General features: G+C 40.3%; 1 protein-coding gene across 4 annotated transcripts in view; it reads left to right on the top strand.

Annotated features, from left to right (window-relative positions):
• Positions 1 to 5,099, top strand: part of BORA (BORA aurora kinase A activator) — a 42,431-nt gene extending 37,332 nt beyond the window's left edge. For all 4 annotated transcript variants that reach the window (XM_045011661.1, XM_045011639.1, XM_045011653.1 and 1 more), the window contains one exon: positions 3,262 to 5,099. In XM_045011661.1, coding sequence (XP_044867596.1) covers positions 3,262 to 3,264 — 3 coding nt within the window. In that variant the 3' untranslated portion in view covers positions 3,265 to 5,099. The remainder of the gene's footprint in view (positions 1 to 3,261) is intronic.
• The last annotated feature ends 8,307 nt before the right edge of the window (positions 5,100 to 13,406 follow it).

Genomic DNA, 13,406 nt, shown 5'->3' with positions numbered 1-13,406 from the left:
TACTTCTTGTTCAGTCAATCACTAAGACAAACAAGTTTGTTTACATTTACAGGAGATAGTGCTGCCCTCTTCTTATTTACAATGTCAACAGAAAGTGAGAACAGGTATTTGCATGGCACTTTTGTAGATAGCATTGCAAGGTATTTACGTGCCAGATATGCTAAACATTCAGATACCCCTTCATGCTTCGGCCACTGTTCCAGATGACACGCTTCCATGCTGATGACACTCATTTAAAAAAAAATGCATTAATTAAATTTGTGACTGAACTCTTTGGGGGAGAATTTTATATCCCCTGTTCTGTTTTACCTGCATCCTGCTATATATTTCATGTTATAGCAGTCTCGGATGATGACCCAGCACATGTTCATTTTAAGAACACTTTCACTACAGATTTGATAAAACACAAAGAAGGTACCAATGTGAGATTTCGAAAGATAGCTACAGCACTCGACCCAAGGTTTAAGAATCTGAAGTGCCTTCCAAAATCTGAGAGGGAGGAGGTGTGGAGCATGCTTTCAAAAGTCTTAAAAGAGCAACATTCTGATGAGGAAATTACAGAACCTGAACCACCAAAGCAGAAAATCAACCTTCTGCTGGTGGCATCTGACTCAGATAATGAAAATGAACATGCGTCGGTCCGCACTGCTTTGGATTGTTATCGATCCGAACCTGTCATCAGCATGAACCGCTGGAATGGTGGTTGAAGCATGAAGGGACATATGAATCTTTAGTGCATCTGGCACATAAATTTCTTGCCACACTGGCTACAACAGTGCCATGAGAATGCTTGTTCTCATTTTCAGGTGACATTGTAAACAAGAAGCTGGCAGCATTATCTCCTTCAAATGTAAACAAACATTGTTTTATTTTTAAATGCAGTTATTTTCTGTACATAATTCTACATTTGTAGGTTCAACTTTCATGATAAAGAGATTGCACTACAGTACTTGTATTAGGTGAGTTGAAAAATACTATTTCTTTTGTTTTTTATAGAGCAAATACTTGTAATAAAAAATAAAGTGAGCACTGTACACTTTGTATACTGTGTTGTAATTGAAATCAATATATTTGAAAATGTAGAAAACATCCACAAATATTTAAGTAAATGTTATTCTACTGTTTAACAGTGTGATTAATCACGATTAACTTTTTAAATCTCTTGACAGCCCTAATTCACAGGAAACCAGTTTGAGCTATTGGAAGATATTCAGGGGATGATATTGTATTCTACAGTCTCTGTATATTCACTGTTCTCTAAATAAAGCAAAAAGTAGATTACAGATTTTGCAACATAGCCATTTAGTATACATGTAACCTAGACGTTGCCCATGAACAAATTTGCCCTGATAAACACCTCTAGTTTTCATCCACCAATATTTCTTCCAGATAAGGACCCTCAAATGTTTAGTTAACATATCAAAAAAGGTGCATGTTACATCAAAATATCTGCTGTGAAATTGCCAGATGAGGGTGTGAAGCACACAATATAGTTCTGCTTCCATAACTACAGTACTGGTAATCCTTATTTATACATTGTGCACTCCATAACTAGCTCACTCTTCCCTCATAATCTTTTCCTGAATGTGCAAAAGAAAAACTTCTCTTTTGATTGTGGTCCAGTAGATTTAAGCACAGAAGTAGCAGTGAGAGACTCCTCTGGGACTTTTTTGATACCTAGTTCTTTACCAAAAACTCCTTATCCCCTGCCCTTGTCTGTCATCTGCCCATTCTAGTGGACAATTGTCAACCAGTCCTTTTACTTTTGCCAGTTCTTGAGAGTACACAGTGACCAATTTTTATCTTCAGTTTCTAACCTCATTGCTTAAACACTTTTCAGTAGAATAGTATGTTGGAGTTTCAGTATGAAAATATTAGTTTTACTTTTGGCCACTCTACAGAAGCCACTCTTTTTTCTTCCTAGTTAACTATGTCTTTTCTGTTGCTGCTGGTACTCGCTCCTTCCTTCCTTCTCCTTGAAATCTGCAGAGTATTTGAAACTGAACTACTCCATTCTCCTGCCCAACTTCAGTAGCTGTGCAGATGTCTAGTTGCATTCTTGCTTGTATCTGATAGTTTTCTGTCCCTGTTGATACTTCCTCTACACACAAAGGCCTCTCCTTTATGGAGTTCCACAAGGATCTTTTCCCATATTCATTCTTTTTACCAACTTCTTCATCTATTCCATTTTTCCTTCACTGTCTTCAGAATATAATTTATGATCTTAATTTTCTTGCTCCTCTTCTTGCATTTTCCTAGGTTCATAGATTGGCTTGTCAACCCCTCTGCAACATTGCTCATATTCTCACTTCCATATACACTGACATTCTTAGCTAGGAATTCACTTTTTCAGCTTCCTTTTTAGTGGTAATTCCCAAATCCCACCTCTGTGGGCTATTGTATTTGCAGAATAACTTCCTGTCTGTTCTAAGAAATAAATCTTCTCCATCTCAATCAACTCAACTAGCTCCTCATCAATTTCAATACAAAGACAAGTTTGTTTTTAAAAACTTCCCATGGACTTGCACTAACCACTCAGATATTTTCTTACACTGTCTGCTTACAACCACTGACCTGTGGTCCTCCCTATAATATCTACATTGCTGGTCCCTACTTTACAGTTTCTGACATTTGGAACAGTCTTTCCATATCTGCCTCAATTCTCTTCTCTTTTGCCTCTACTTTGTGCTTTTTAATTTAACTCTGAAAAACAGTTGGGGATACAGTTTGCATGAAAGATGCTACACAAAAAGTTGCTGTAGTCATACTGTATCAGGGGAAAAAATCAAGACTGACTAAGGAAAGGCTGATGATTCAGGAAAATAAACAATGGCCATCACTGTATAGGTCAAACCCTAAATGAGAAAATGGAGGGACTTGATGAGAGAGATTTTTCTCAAAATATATTTTTTCTAGCAAAGCTGGAATGAGTTTTCAACACTGAAAATAGATATTCAACAGAAAAGCACTAAATTATATATCTTTAATTTTGCAATTGTAGGATTTGTTTAAATTAGTGGTGCAAAACTGGCAAAGATAACATGTCAGATTTGACTAGCCAAGTTTACAAAAATCACTGGACTTAAAAACCTGAAAAAAAATACATTGAATTACTCACCAGCCTGGCAGTTGGAGACAAAGATATTGGAACTTGGCACTCTACCTTTGTGGATAACCTAATCTTAGAAGCTGTATAATGAATGTTTGTCCCAGGATCAGATTCTTCCAGTTAAGCTTTTTTTCTTTCTTTTTCTTTTATAGTAAGGACAAACAGTCCCAAGATCTTGGATGGAGAGTCTGCCTGTCATTCTATGCAATAACCTGCAGAAATGCCTCTATCAAAGTGATTAGACCAAGGCTGACAAGTAGCCTTTGGCACATATGACTTTTTTGCAAACGGAATCAGTTGTGTTATAGTTTGGAGGGAACTGTCTCAATTACATTTTGAACACTTTTGAAGATAAAATGTGAGAAGGATTTGTATGGCACTTAAAAAACAAGTCATCTGAATTGTTACTTGAAACGGAAAATAGCTTGTGAAATTTTGTCAAATCACAAACCTCTGTATGTTTGTTATCCTTACCTCAGCAATGACCACTCTGGAAAAAATTTACATTGAAATTGACAGGGAGACTTCTATATCCCTAATAAAATATTATTAATTTCTGTTTCTTCAAACTTAAGTATTGCAAAAATAATCGAAGTTTGTGATTCATTTAAAATGTGTAATCAACTAATTAACATACTTTTCTGAGGTGCTTTTTTGTTTTGTTTTTGTTCTTTTACATTTTTAAACTTTGTCCTTTTTACCTGTCAGTTTAAGGTTCTTGGCATAAATAAAGGTTGGTCCCTGCCATAGTCTCTGTGCCAAGGAGGATAAGTCACACTTCACTATTTAATTGTGATGATAAACCCTTGAAATAGGAGCTATAACTATCAACTGCAACTAGGTTTGGCACAGTGTTTCTGTATTTTGTGTTTTAAGTCCACTTGAATAATCTAGGGATTAAAAATTTACAGTGCATGTATGTCCTGAACTGTATACTTAGGTCTGATCTCTCAAACCATCAGGGCTATAAAAATAACTTTATACCATTAGAAACTGAACATGCTGCTTTCTAATTCTGCTCTCTGGAATGTCATGAGATCAGAAATGGAAAAAAAACATTTTGTCATCCTGCTTCCCCTTTTCTGCTTCCTGCTTGTATTGGCATGATTTTAGTAGCCACTATCTTGTAAAACAGATAATTTAATGCTTTATGCCATTTGAAAGCAAGGATTTCAGACTTCCAGAGGGTATAAGGAATGTTTAGGGTATTACTTTTTTTATGATTACCAACATATAATGGATGCTAATATTATGCTAATATAAGGTGGGGGGGAAGAAGAGGGAAAGCAATATGGTAATCAGAATTTTATGTGAATGTAAGGTTGGATCTTGTGACCTGATTAAGCTAGAAGCACATTGGTAGACCAATACAAGTATTTCTGAGACAATATATTTTTTTCAAAGCATGTGCCCTGTACCAGTAATGAAAATGATCCCTATAGTATCAGTGGAACTTCTGGACTCTTCTGGTTGAAATGTGAAATTAAATGTGGTTTATCATTTTAAAATTAAATTTAGTTGGATTCTTCGGAGCTGCATGTTCAATGATCAGAGTTTTCAAATTAGTCACAAATAATAAAGTAATCACTAAAATTGTGTAAAATAAGCTTTTTCATAGGTAAGGCAAAAAATGAATAGTACAACTGGATGAATGTGAAAATAGTGAATTGTATAAAAGTTTTTGTATTTTGTCTATCCTCTTTTCTGTCTTCAAACAGACTGTGCCAAGAAGCAACAACTATTTATTTTGACTTAAGAAAAATAAATATTTTTAATTATGTTTAGAAAACCTACTGTACTAACGAACTACAGTGCCCTTTTGACCATCACATTTCTCTAGTTTTACTTAATTCATCAGTTGGCACATATTGCACAAAATGGTCACTGTTTACATTTAAAGAAAACAATTTACATTGTTTTAACAAGGGTTTTTTATATTGAAAATTATTGTATAATTTTAAGTGATTTAATGTAATAAAGACTGATTGTTTCTCCCTCACACCCTAGATTGTTTTGGATAGTTTTGTTTTTAGTATCATGCCAGACTAAGGACGTTAAGATACGTTTTTCAAGTGGGGCAGGGAACGAGTTGGACTAAAGCTGATTTTACTGTGATGTAAGTCTGATGTTGAAGGTACTGCTTTTAGGGCTGTGATTAGGGCTGTGAAGCGATTAAAAAAATCATGATTAATTGCGCGATTAAAAAGATTAATCGCATGATTAAACAGTAATAGAATACCATTTATTTAAATATTTGTGGATGTTTTCTACATTTTCAAATATATTGATTTCAGTCACAGAGAATACAAAGTGTTCAGTGCTAACTTTATATTTATTTTTTATTACAAATATTTACACAGTAAAAAACAGAAGAAAGTCTTTTTCAATTTACCTCATACAAGTACTGTAGTGTAATCTCTCTATCATGAAAGATGAATTTACAACTGTAGAGTTACGTACAAAAAATCCTCTATTCGAAAATGAAACAATATAAAACTTTAGAGCCTACAAGTCCACTCAGTCCTACTTCTTGTTCAGCCAACTGCTCAGACAAACAAGTTTGTTTATATTTGCAGGAGATGATACTGCCCGCTTGTTTACAATGTCACCTAAAAGTGAGAACAACCGTTCGCATGGCACTGTTGTAGCCAGTGGTGGAAGATATTTACATTCCAGATGTGCTAGAGATTCATATGTCCCTTCATGCTTCAACCCAATTCCAGAGGTCATGCATCCATATTAATGACACGTTCTGCTCGATAACGATTCAGAGCAGTGCAGCCCAACGCATGTTCATTTTCATCATCTGAGTCAGATGCCACCAGCAGAAGGTTGATTTTTTTTGTTTTGGTGGTTTGGGTTCTGTAGTTTCTGCATTGGAGTGTTGCTCTTTTAAGACTTCTGAAAGCATGCTCCACACCTTGTTGCTCTTTGAGTAGCTATCTCTAGAAATCTCACATTGGTACCTTCTTTGCGTTTTGTCAAATCTGCAGTAAAAGTGTTCTTAAAATGAACAACATGTGTTGGGTCCTCATCTGAGACTGCGCTAACATGAAATATATGGCAGAATGGGGGTAAAAGAGGAGACATACATTTTTCCTCCAAGGAGTTCAGTCACAAATGTAATTAATGCATTTTTTTTTTAAACGAGTGTCATCAGCATGGAAGCATGTCTTCTGGAGCAGTGGCTGAAGCATGAAAGGACAGACGAATGTTTAGCATATCTGGCATGTAAACACTTTGCAATGCTGGCTACAAAAGTGTCATGCGAACTACCTGGTCTCACTTTCTGGTGACATTGTAAGTAAGGAGATGGCAACATTATCTCCTGTAAATGTAAACAAATTTGTTTGTCATAGCAATTGGCTGAACAAGAAGTAGGACCGAGCGGCCTTGTAGGTTCTAAAGTTTTACGTCGTTTTGTTTTTGAGTGTATAGTTATGTAACAAAAAAATCTACATTTGTAAGTTGCACTTTCACAAGAAAGATTGCACTACAGTATTTGTATGAGGTGAATTGAAAAATACTATTTCATTTTTAGTGTAAATATTTGTAATAAAAAATAATATAAAGTGAGCACTGTACACTTGTATTCTGTGTTGTAATTGAAATTAGTATATTTGAGAATGTAGAAAAACATACAAAAATATTAAATTTCACTTGGTATTCTATTTATAGTGTGATTTATCATTAATTTTTTAAATTGAGATTAATTTTGAGTTAATTGCATGAGTTAACTGATTAATCAACAGCCCTAATTTTGATGCTTCAGCTTACAATGAGCAGCACAGGTGATGGTGTTGAAGAGTATAATGCCAGTTATAAATTACCTAATACAGCAGACTGTGTACGAGTTGAGTCAAATGTTACTGGTCCCTTTTCAGTATTATCTGACTATTTGAACTTATGGAGAAGTTTTGAAAAAATGAATTAAGAGGGAGTAGAATGGAGAGAGGGAGGTCACTTATGACTTCAAGTATTTAGAAGACTACTGGTGCTAAGTGGCAGTGGTTTATGTAAGGGAAAGAAACAGCTTTTTTAAGGCATAAAGAAATAGCCATATTTTATTACCATTAGGGAGAATCATAAATAGAGTAGAGCAGAGTCACAGGTTGACGTAGGTAGGTGGCAAAACCCTTGTATTGCCTTTTCAGAATAGTTGGTCTGAGCAATGCCATGAGCCAGCAGCTTTGCTTGGTAGCAGCAGGCTCCTCGTTTCATCTTTTCCTTGCCTGTTGCTTATCCCTTTTTGTTAGCACTCGTGTTCACAAGTTTGCTTCCCTATTGTAGACGTGTATGCCACTTGCTATCACCCCTCCAAATTCTCTTCCTTAGATCTCCAAGAATTTGTGCAAATATGCAGCATTATCCTTCATGAAACTCTTGGATACTACTGGGTATTCAGCTGCCTTTACTTGTTCCTGTCTTCAATAGGTATGGAATGACAAATTTCTTACCTGGATAACTTCCTTTCTGTTAACAGCATCTCTCATAATTAGGCAATAATGGGAGATATACCAATCTCCTAGAACTGGAAGGGACCTTGAAAGGTCATTGAGTCCAGCCCCCTGCCTTCACTAGCAGGACCAATTTTTGCCCCAGATTCCTAAGTGGCCTCCTCAAGGATTGAACTCACAACCCTGGGTTTAGCAGGCCAATGCTCAAACCACTGAGCTATCCCTCCCCCCACCATAGGCTTCAGCTGGCCATGCTCACATCTCTGGCTTGCTGCCAGAAGACTCATTCCAAAGCTGTGTAGACATTTAAATATGATTAGTGATAACCTTAATGCCAACCAGTGAACTATGTTCAGTAGTCTGACTAGCCCACAAACTGTAGACAAATTAAATGTCATACAAAGGAGGGTAGAATTGTGGGAGATGCTAGCAGAAAAGAAGCTACTGGATAAGAAATTTCTCATTCAATGAGTAATATCCCTATGGTTGCTCATGTGCCCTATATGCCTTTTGCAGCCTAGTGTCCTGCATACCTTTTGTGTTCTCTGGGAAGTAGTGAGCAGTAAACATTAAGCAGGGAAGGATAAAGAATAGACTGAAACTGAGAAATCTTTCCTTGAAAATAAGTGCCCAAATAGAAAGTATTTTTGGATCACTGCAAGCAGCACGTTCCTTCTGAAAGAGGCCTCTGCAGAGGACAGAAAATCCACCTTACAATGTGTAAGAAAGGTGTTAGAAGACCATGTAGATTTCAGTTGAAGCACAAGCTCTTATTGCCTGTGATGTCACTAGAGATCTTGTAGAGTTCCAAAATTGGTTCACCTGCTACCTTGTTGTTACCCACAAAAACAATCTAGGGCACCCCGCCTATACTCTACCAAGGGCTCAAGGTATGACTTGGTCAATATAGGTACCTGCCCTTTCCCTCAGGGCTCTACACAGCTGCAGAACCTTTTCCCAGTGAGAGAGCCTTACACAGCTGTGCTCTAAAATCTACTTATTAGCAACACACACAGAATACATATGCCAGGCAAATCTCTTATGCTCGCCACTCCCAAAATACAGACAAAATTCACCCGATGACCAATCAGGATCCTCTCTGGGGGTTTCCAGCGATGCCTCTGCACGTCATGGTCGTGCAGAGGGGTCAGAATTCCAGCAGCTTCATGCTAAATTCCAGTCCGGAAATGCTTCCCAAAGAGCATTGGTTTTTTTGTTACAGTATATAGGTAAAACTAGCTACCTCCTTTAACTTCACTCAACCTATCACATTATTCAGTACCTTAGGTAACAAAATTTAACCAATCACGCACTGCCACCTATGTTTTCTCCTCCCTGCTCAACTCTTTTTACATTTCATCTCTCATGCCCAAATTGTAACTTATTTATGACCTTCTTTGTTTGTGCAGATGCTCAGCATATATTCACTGGTCAGAGCTTATTTTATCTATTTTACCAATTCTTGGGGTCTTCCTGTTTTCTCCCTAAACTTCCCAGTGCTTGGGTGTGTCTACTTTTCAACCCATGGTGTTATAACTCTTGTTAGGGGCATTCCTGAGCTGGGAGCACTTTAGCCGCAATGGAGCATTTTTCCCCTTTAATGTTAGTGGTGATATGCCTGAATTTCACCCAAGGCTGGTTTAGTATGGGGTGAGTTAAATCTCAGGCCTACAATGCATAACTTAATCTATCTGGCCAGTGCTAGTTCGGATGTCCAAAGACCGTGACACTTTGGGTGAAAGGACACAAACACAGAGGAACCTGATCTTGTTGTTGCAGATCTTTGCTCGAGGCAGATCTTTAGTGCTCTACATAAAACCAGATTATGCTACAGTTTTTCAGTAGGATGCTGGCCAGAATGCTGGGAAGATCACTTTCTGCAAAGCACAGAAAGAGGATTAAACTGTTGGTAGAAGAGTCTGGACTCCTTAGAACCATGGTATTGTGGTGGAATACACAGTATGGTTCCTGCATGGATAGGACTGCTAATTTACTCATCTAGCAGACATGTTAGTGCAAGAAGCAGGTTTTGATAGAATGGCATGACAGCTGTTCAAAGAGTTGGTTGGTTGGACCATTAGGACCAGCAGTAGGAAAGATTGGTGACTGCAGCTCTAGCCAGTCTAAAATAAGCCTTCTGGATCTGAAAACCAGGGTCTCCTTGGCCAGTGTAGAACTAGAACTATTACCTTTGCTTCCTCTTGCCTTATCGTTGGAAAGCAGCCCCTTCTCCACCTATGTACAAGAGCATCCATATCTACTGACCTTGGATCTGCTTCCTGATGAAGTATTTTGGCACCATTCTGTCTTTGTGATGCAGACTGACAGCTGAAATACCAAATTTCTGTGAGATCATGTTGAGGACTACCTGACTCGGACACCATTCTGAATTTTTTGGCTGCATATCTGCCAAGCTAATCCGCCTTCTGATGTGGTTCTCCCTTTGCGTATTGCTCTTACAGAAACTGGATTCTCCTCCACCCATTTCGTTATTGCTATTGCTTCCCAGTGTAGGGTCTAGTTTCAAGTTCCTTCTTGGTTTTGAGATACACGACTGTTGTGATGGTGTCCAATTTGAGTAGGATGTGGTTGCCTTTGAGGTGGCTCTGGAACCTGCGGAGGGATAAGTTTGTTGCTCTGAGCGCCAAGAGACTGATGGTTTCATTTCTGTCTACAAAGCAATACATTTCCTATGCTGTTTGGTATTCCAGATATACTTCCCCATACCACAAGGATCAGTTCACCCTCGGGCTAAGTTCCCTGTAAACTGGGAAGCTGCCCAGCAGGCTATCAAGTGCTGCACAGTTCAGGTGTCCCTCCCCCCACTGCCATGTGCTGCTCCTCCTCTCTGCCTTGGAGCTGCTCCTGGGAGCCTCCTGCTTGCTACTCAGAGCAGAGGGGAGAGGGGTGCTGATGTCAGGGTCTCCCCCTCCCCCTTGTTTAATATCTTGGTCCTTATCTTCAGTGAGCTCAGTGATCTGGGCCCATGGTCCAGATTGCCTAAAGCTCTGCAGTGAACCCCAGAATCATCAACGTTCCTCCTTTGGCAAAATGGTACTCTACAATAAGGGTAAAGCTCGTTTGTTCAGGAGATGGAGTTTTCATGGGGCCCAGAACAAGATTGGAATGAACTCCTCCAGGAAGTAAGGACAGTCACAAACCTCACCACCTTCTGCTCCATTGTAAGGTTCATTTCTTTGACCCTGCTTTCTCTAACAAACATATAGGGGTGTGTTTGTGCCTGTAAAACAGGTCAGAAGACACTCCACTGCATACACTTTTCCCTAGAGAAGATGATGAGAGAACAAACACATGACAGTGTTAGGCTGATTAATGCACTTCTGGAAGGCACTCATTACTACAGTGAGTGTGGTATTATAAGCTTATTTAGAATAGAACATTAGGTGGGCCTCTGTTGCAAGTACCTGAAGGTCCGTGGACCAGGAAGATGCCTGTGGATGTTCACTGGGACTATCCGTCAGTTGAGGGATTCTGGTCCCTTGTTTGGAACCAGTGCCCAGTGTTGCATGAATTCTGATCAGCGGTTCCATACCTTCAGCAGAAACTTCTGGAAACACCTAATGTGGAATCTTGCCCATGGTTTAATTCCTAAGCATGAAACCGGAAGTCTTAGTTGCAGATGCTGGGCTATAGATTCTTTGGTTCCTCGAGGATGGAGATCTGGTTCTGGATTTTTTAAAATCTGTTCAGCGAGGGATAGATTTTGGCCACAGATGCGTCTATATCCACTATCAGGAGAGCTATCTTTGTGGAAGGGATCAGTGAGCTTTCCCTGCTGTTTATCACAAACCCATCTGCTTGAAGCAACCTCACTGTAAGAGCTGTGGCACTAAAAGAGCATCTTAATAAACACTGGAGGCTGACGGAAGGCCAAATGGCAGTGTTTTGTACCTATGGTGAGCTGTGCCATACATAACTCAAATGACTGTGACATGGACATATGAGGATATGTAGATAAGCATCTACTAGGTCTGCTGAGGTGAGGAAATCCTCTTGGTACTGGGATACTACTGTCAAGACTAGGGTCTCCATAGGGCATCTCATCTTTTTCATCCATTTGTTCATCAATATGAGGTCCTCCGCTACAATGTGCTTCTGGATATGAAGGCCATTATAGTCCTAAGAACCTTTCTTTTGAGGGTACCGATTTTATTAGTCCTATGTCTGGAAAGTAGATCTCATTCAGCGGGGGCTAGTGTTCGATAGGGTTCTTGATATCAATGATTGGATGAAGCAGGGATGGGATCAGGCCCTTAGTTCAAGGGAGTAACCAAAACTGCTTCCTAATTTTACCCACTTGTACGTGCTCAAGAGATCCCATTCTTCTGAGAAATGAAAATTGTGCCTCCTAGATTAAAATTGGGCAGTCTTTTGTTGTCAGAGTGAGCTCTTAAAGGTATTGCTGCCAAACCAGGTTTTCCTCTGATATACATGCTGTCTTTCCTTAGGTACTTCTGTGATGACAATAGACAACCTCTTGTTGGGCTTGTAGTCCTTTCCCTGGGCACTGTGTAGAGATGGGCGGGATTGCCTCAGTTTGGATATGCTGTCTGCCCCTATCTTATCCAGTTTTTCTCCAAACAGGAGACTGGGAATCATCCAGGATTTGTTTTGGCGTGGGCATTCCCAGTACAGGTGTGTAACCAGGTGTGGTACCTGGCTACTGCCCTCATGGCCCTGGCTGAGAATTTCTTTGCAGCCTTTGAGGCATATGCGATGAAAGGTGTTGCTAGTGTTATTTTCTTAAAGGCAGACTTGCACTCAGACTGACTCTTGTCATCCAGGACTTTAGATGGTCCAGCCATCACAGTTGTACCTCTTGCAAAGTAGCTAGTGCCCAGTGCTGCTCTGCTTTTCTGGCAGTTGGATTTTCCTTCACAAAAATATCCTTTCCAATGGGATTATTGTATCCTTTTACTAATGATACTGCCATAGCATTGACCTTCTTGTACTTCTGTGATGGCATTTTTGGGCTCTTGCACCCCAGAGCAGCGGTTCTCAAACTTCAGCAACCCAAGGACCCACATTTTGACACCCCCCCCCCCAAGATCCCCTGTTCAGCCCTTACCCTGCCCCTTCCCTGAGGCCATGACCATCCTGCCCCTTCTCTGAGGCCCCACCTGTGCTCACTCCATCCCCCCTCCCTCTGTCGCTCACTCTCCCCCATCCTCACTCACTTTCACAGGTGGGGGCAGAGGGTTGGGGTGCGGGCTTCAGGAGGGAATTTGGGTGCGGGCTCTGGACTGGGCAGGGGGTTGGAGTTTGGGATGGAGGGAGGGAGGGAAGGGTAAGGGCGCAGGCTACAGCCAGGCGGCGCTTACCTTGGGTGGCTCCCGAGAGTGACACAGACATGCCTCTGGTAGCAGCTCCTAGATGGGGGGCCCAATGGGAGCTGTGGAGTTGGTGCTCGGAGTGGGGGCAGCACTCAGAAACCCTCTGCCCTCCCCCCACGGGTCTGCAGGGATGTGCTGGTCACTTCTGGGAGCGGTGTGGAGCCAGGGCAAATAGGAAGCCTGCCTTAGCCCTACTGCACCGCCGGACCTTTAGTGCCTAAAATCTCCCGGTTTAGCATGCAAGAGGCACTGAGAGGGAGGGGGAGTTGATCAATGTGACCCACAGACCCCCGTTTGAGAAATACTGTCCTGCTTCTATGCTTTCCCTTGTCAGGATATTCTTTCCTGATTGCATCATCACTGGAGGGGTGCAGTAGACTTGCTGTCTCATGTAAGGATTAGATAAGAAGCTTAAGGACAAATCCTATGAGGGAATCTGTAGGATAAATGCTATTTTGGGGCACCTAGTATCAAGTGTGCTGGGGG

The sequence above is a fragment of the Mauremys mutica genome, chromosome 1, assembly GCF_020497125.1.
Source record: "Mauremys mutica isolate MM-2020 ecotype Southern chromosome 1, ASM2049712v1, whole genome shotgun sequence".
In the NCBI taxonomy this organism is placed as follows: Eukaryota; Metazoa; Chordata; order Testudines; family Geoemydidae; genus Mauremys; species Mauremys mutica.
The sequence above is the reverse complement of the archived record's forward strand: the minus strand, read 5'-3'. Positions and strand labels throughout refer to the sequence as shown.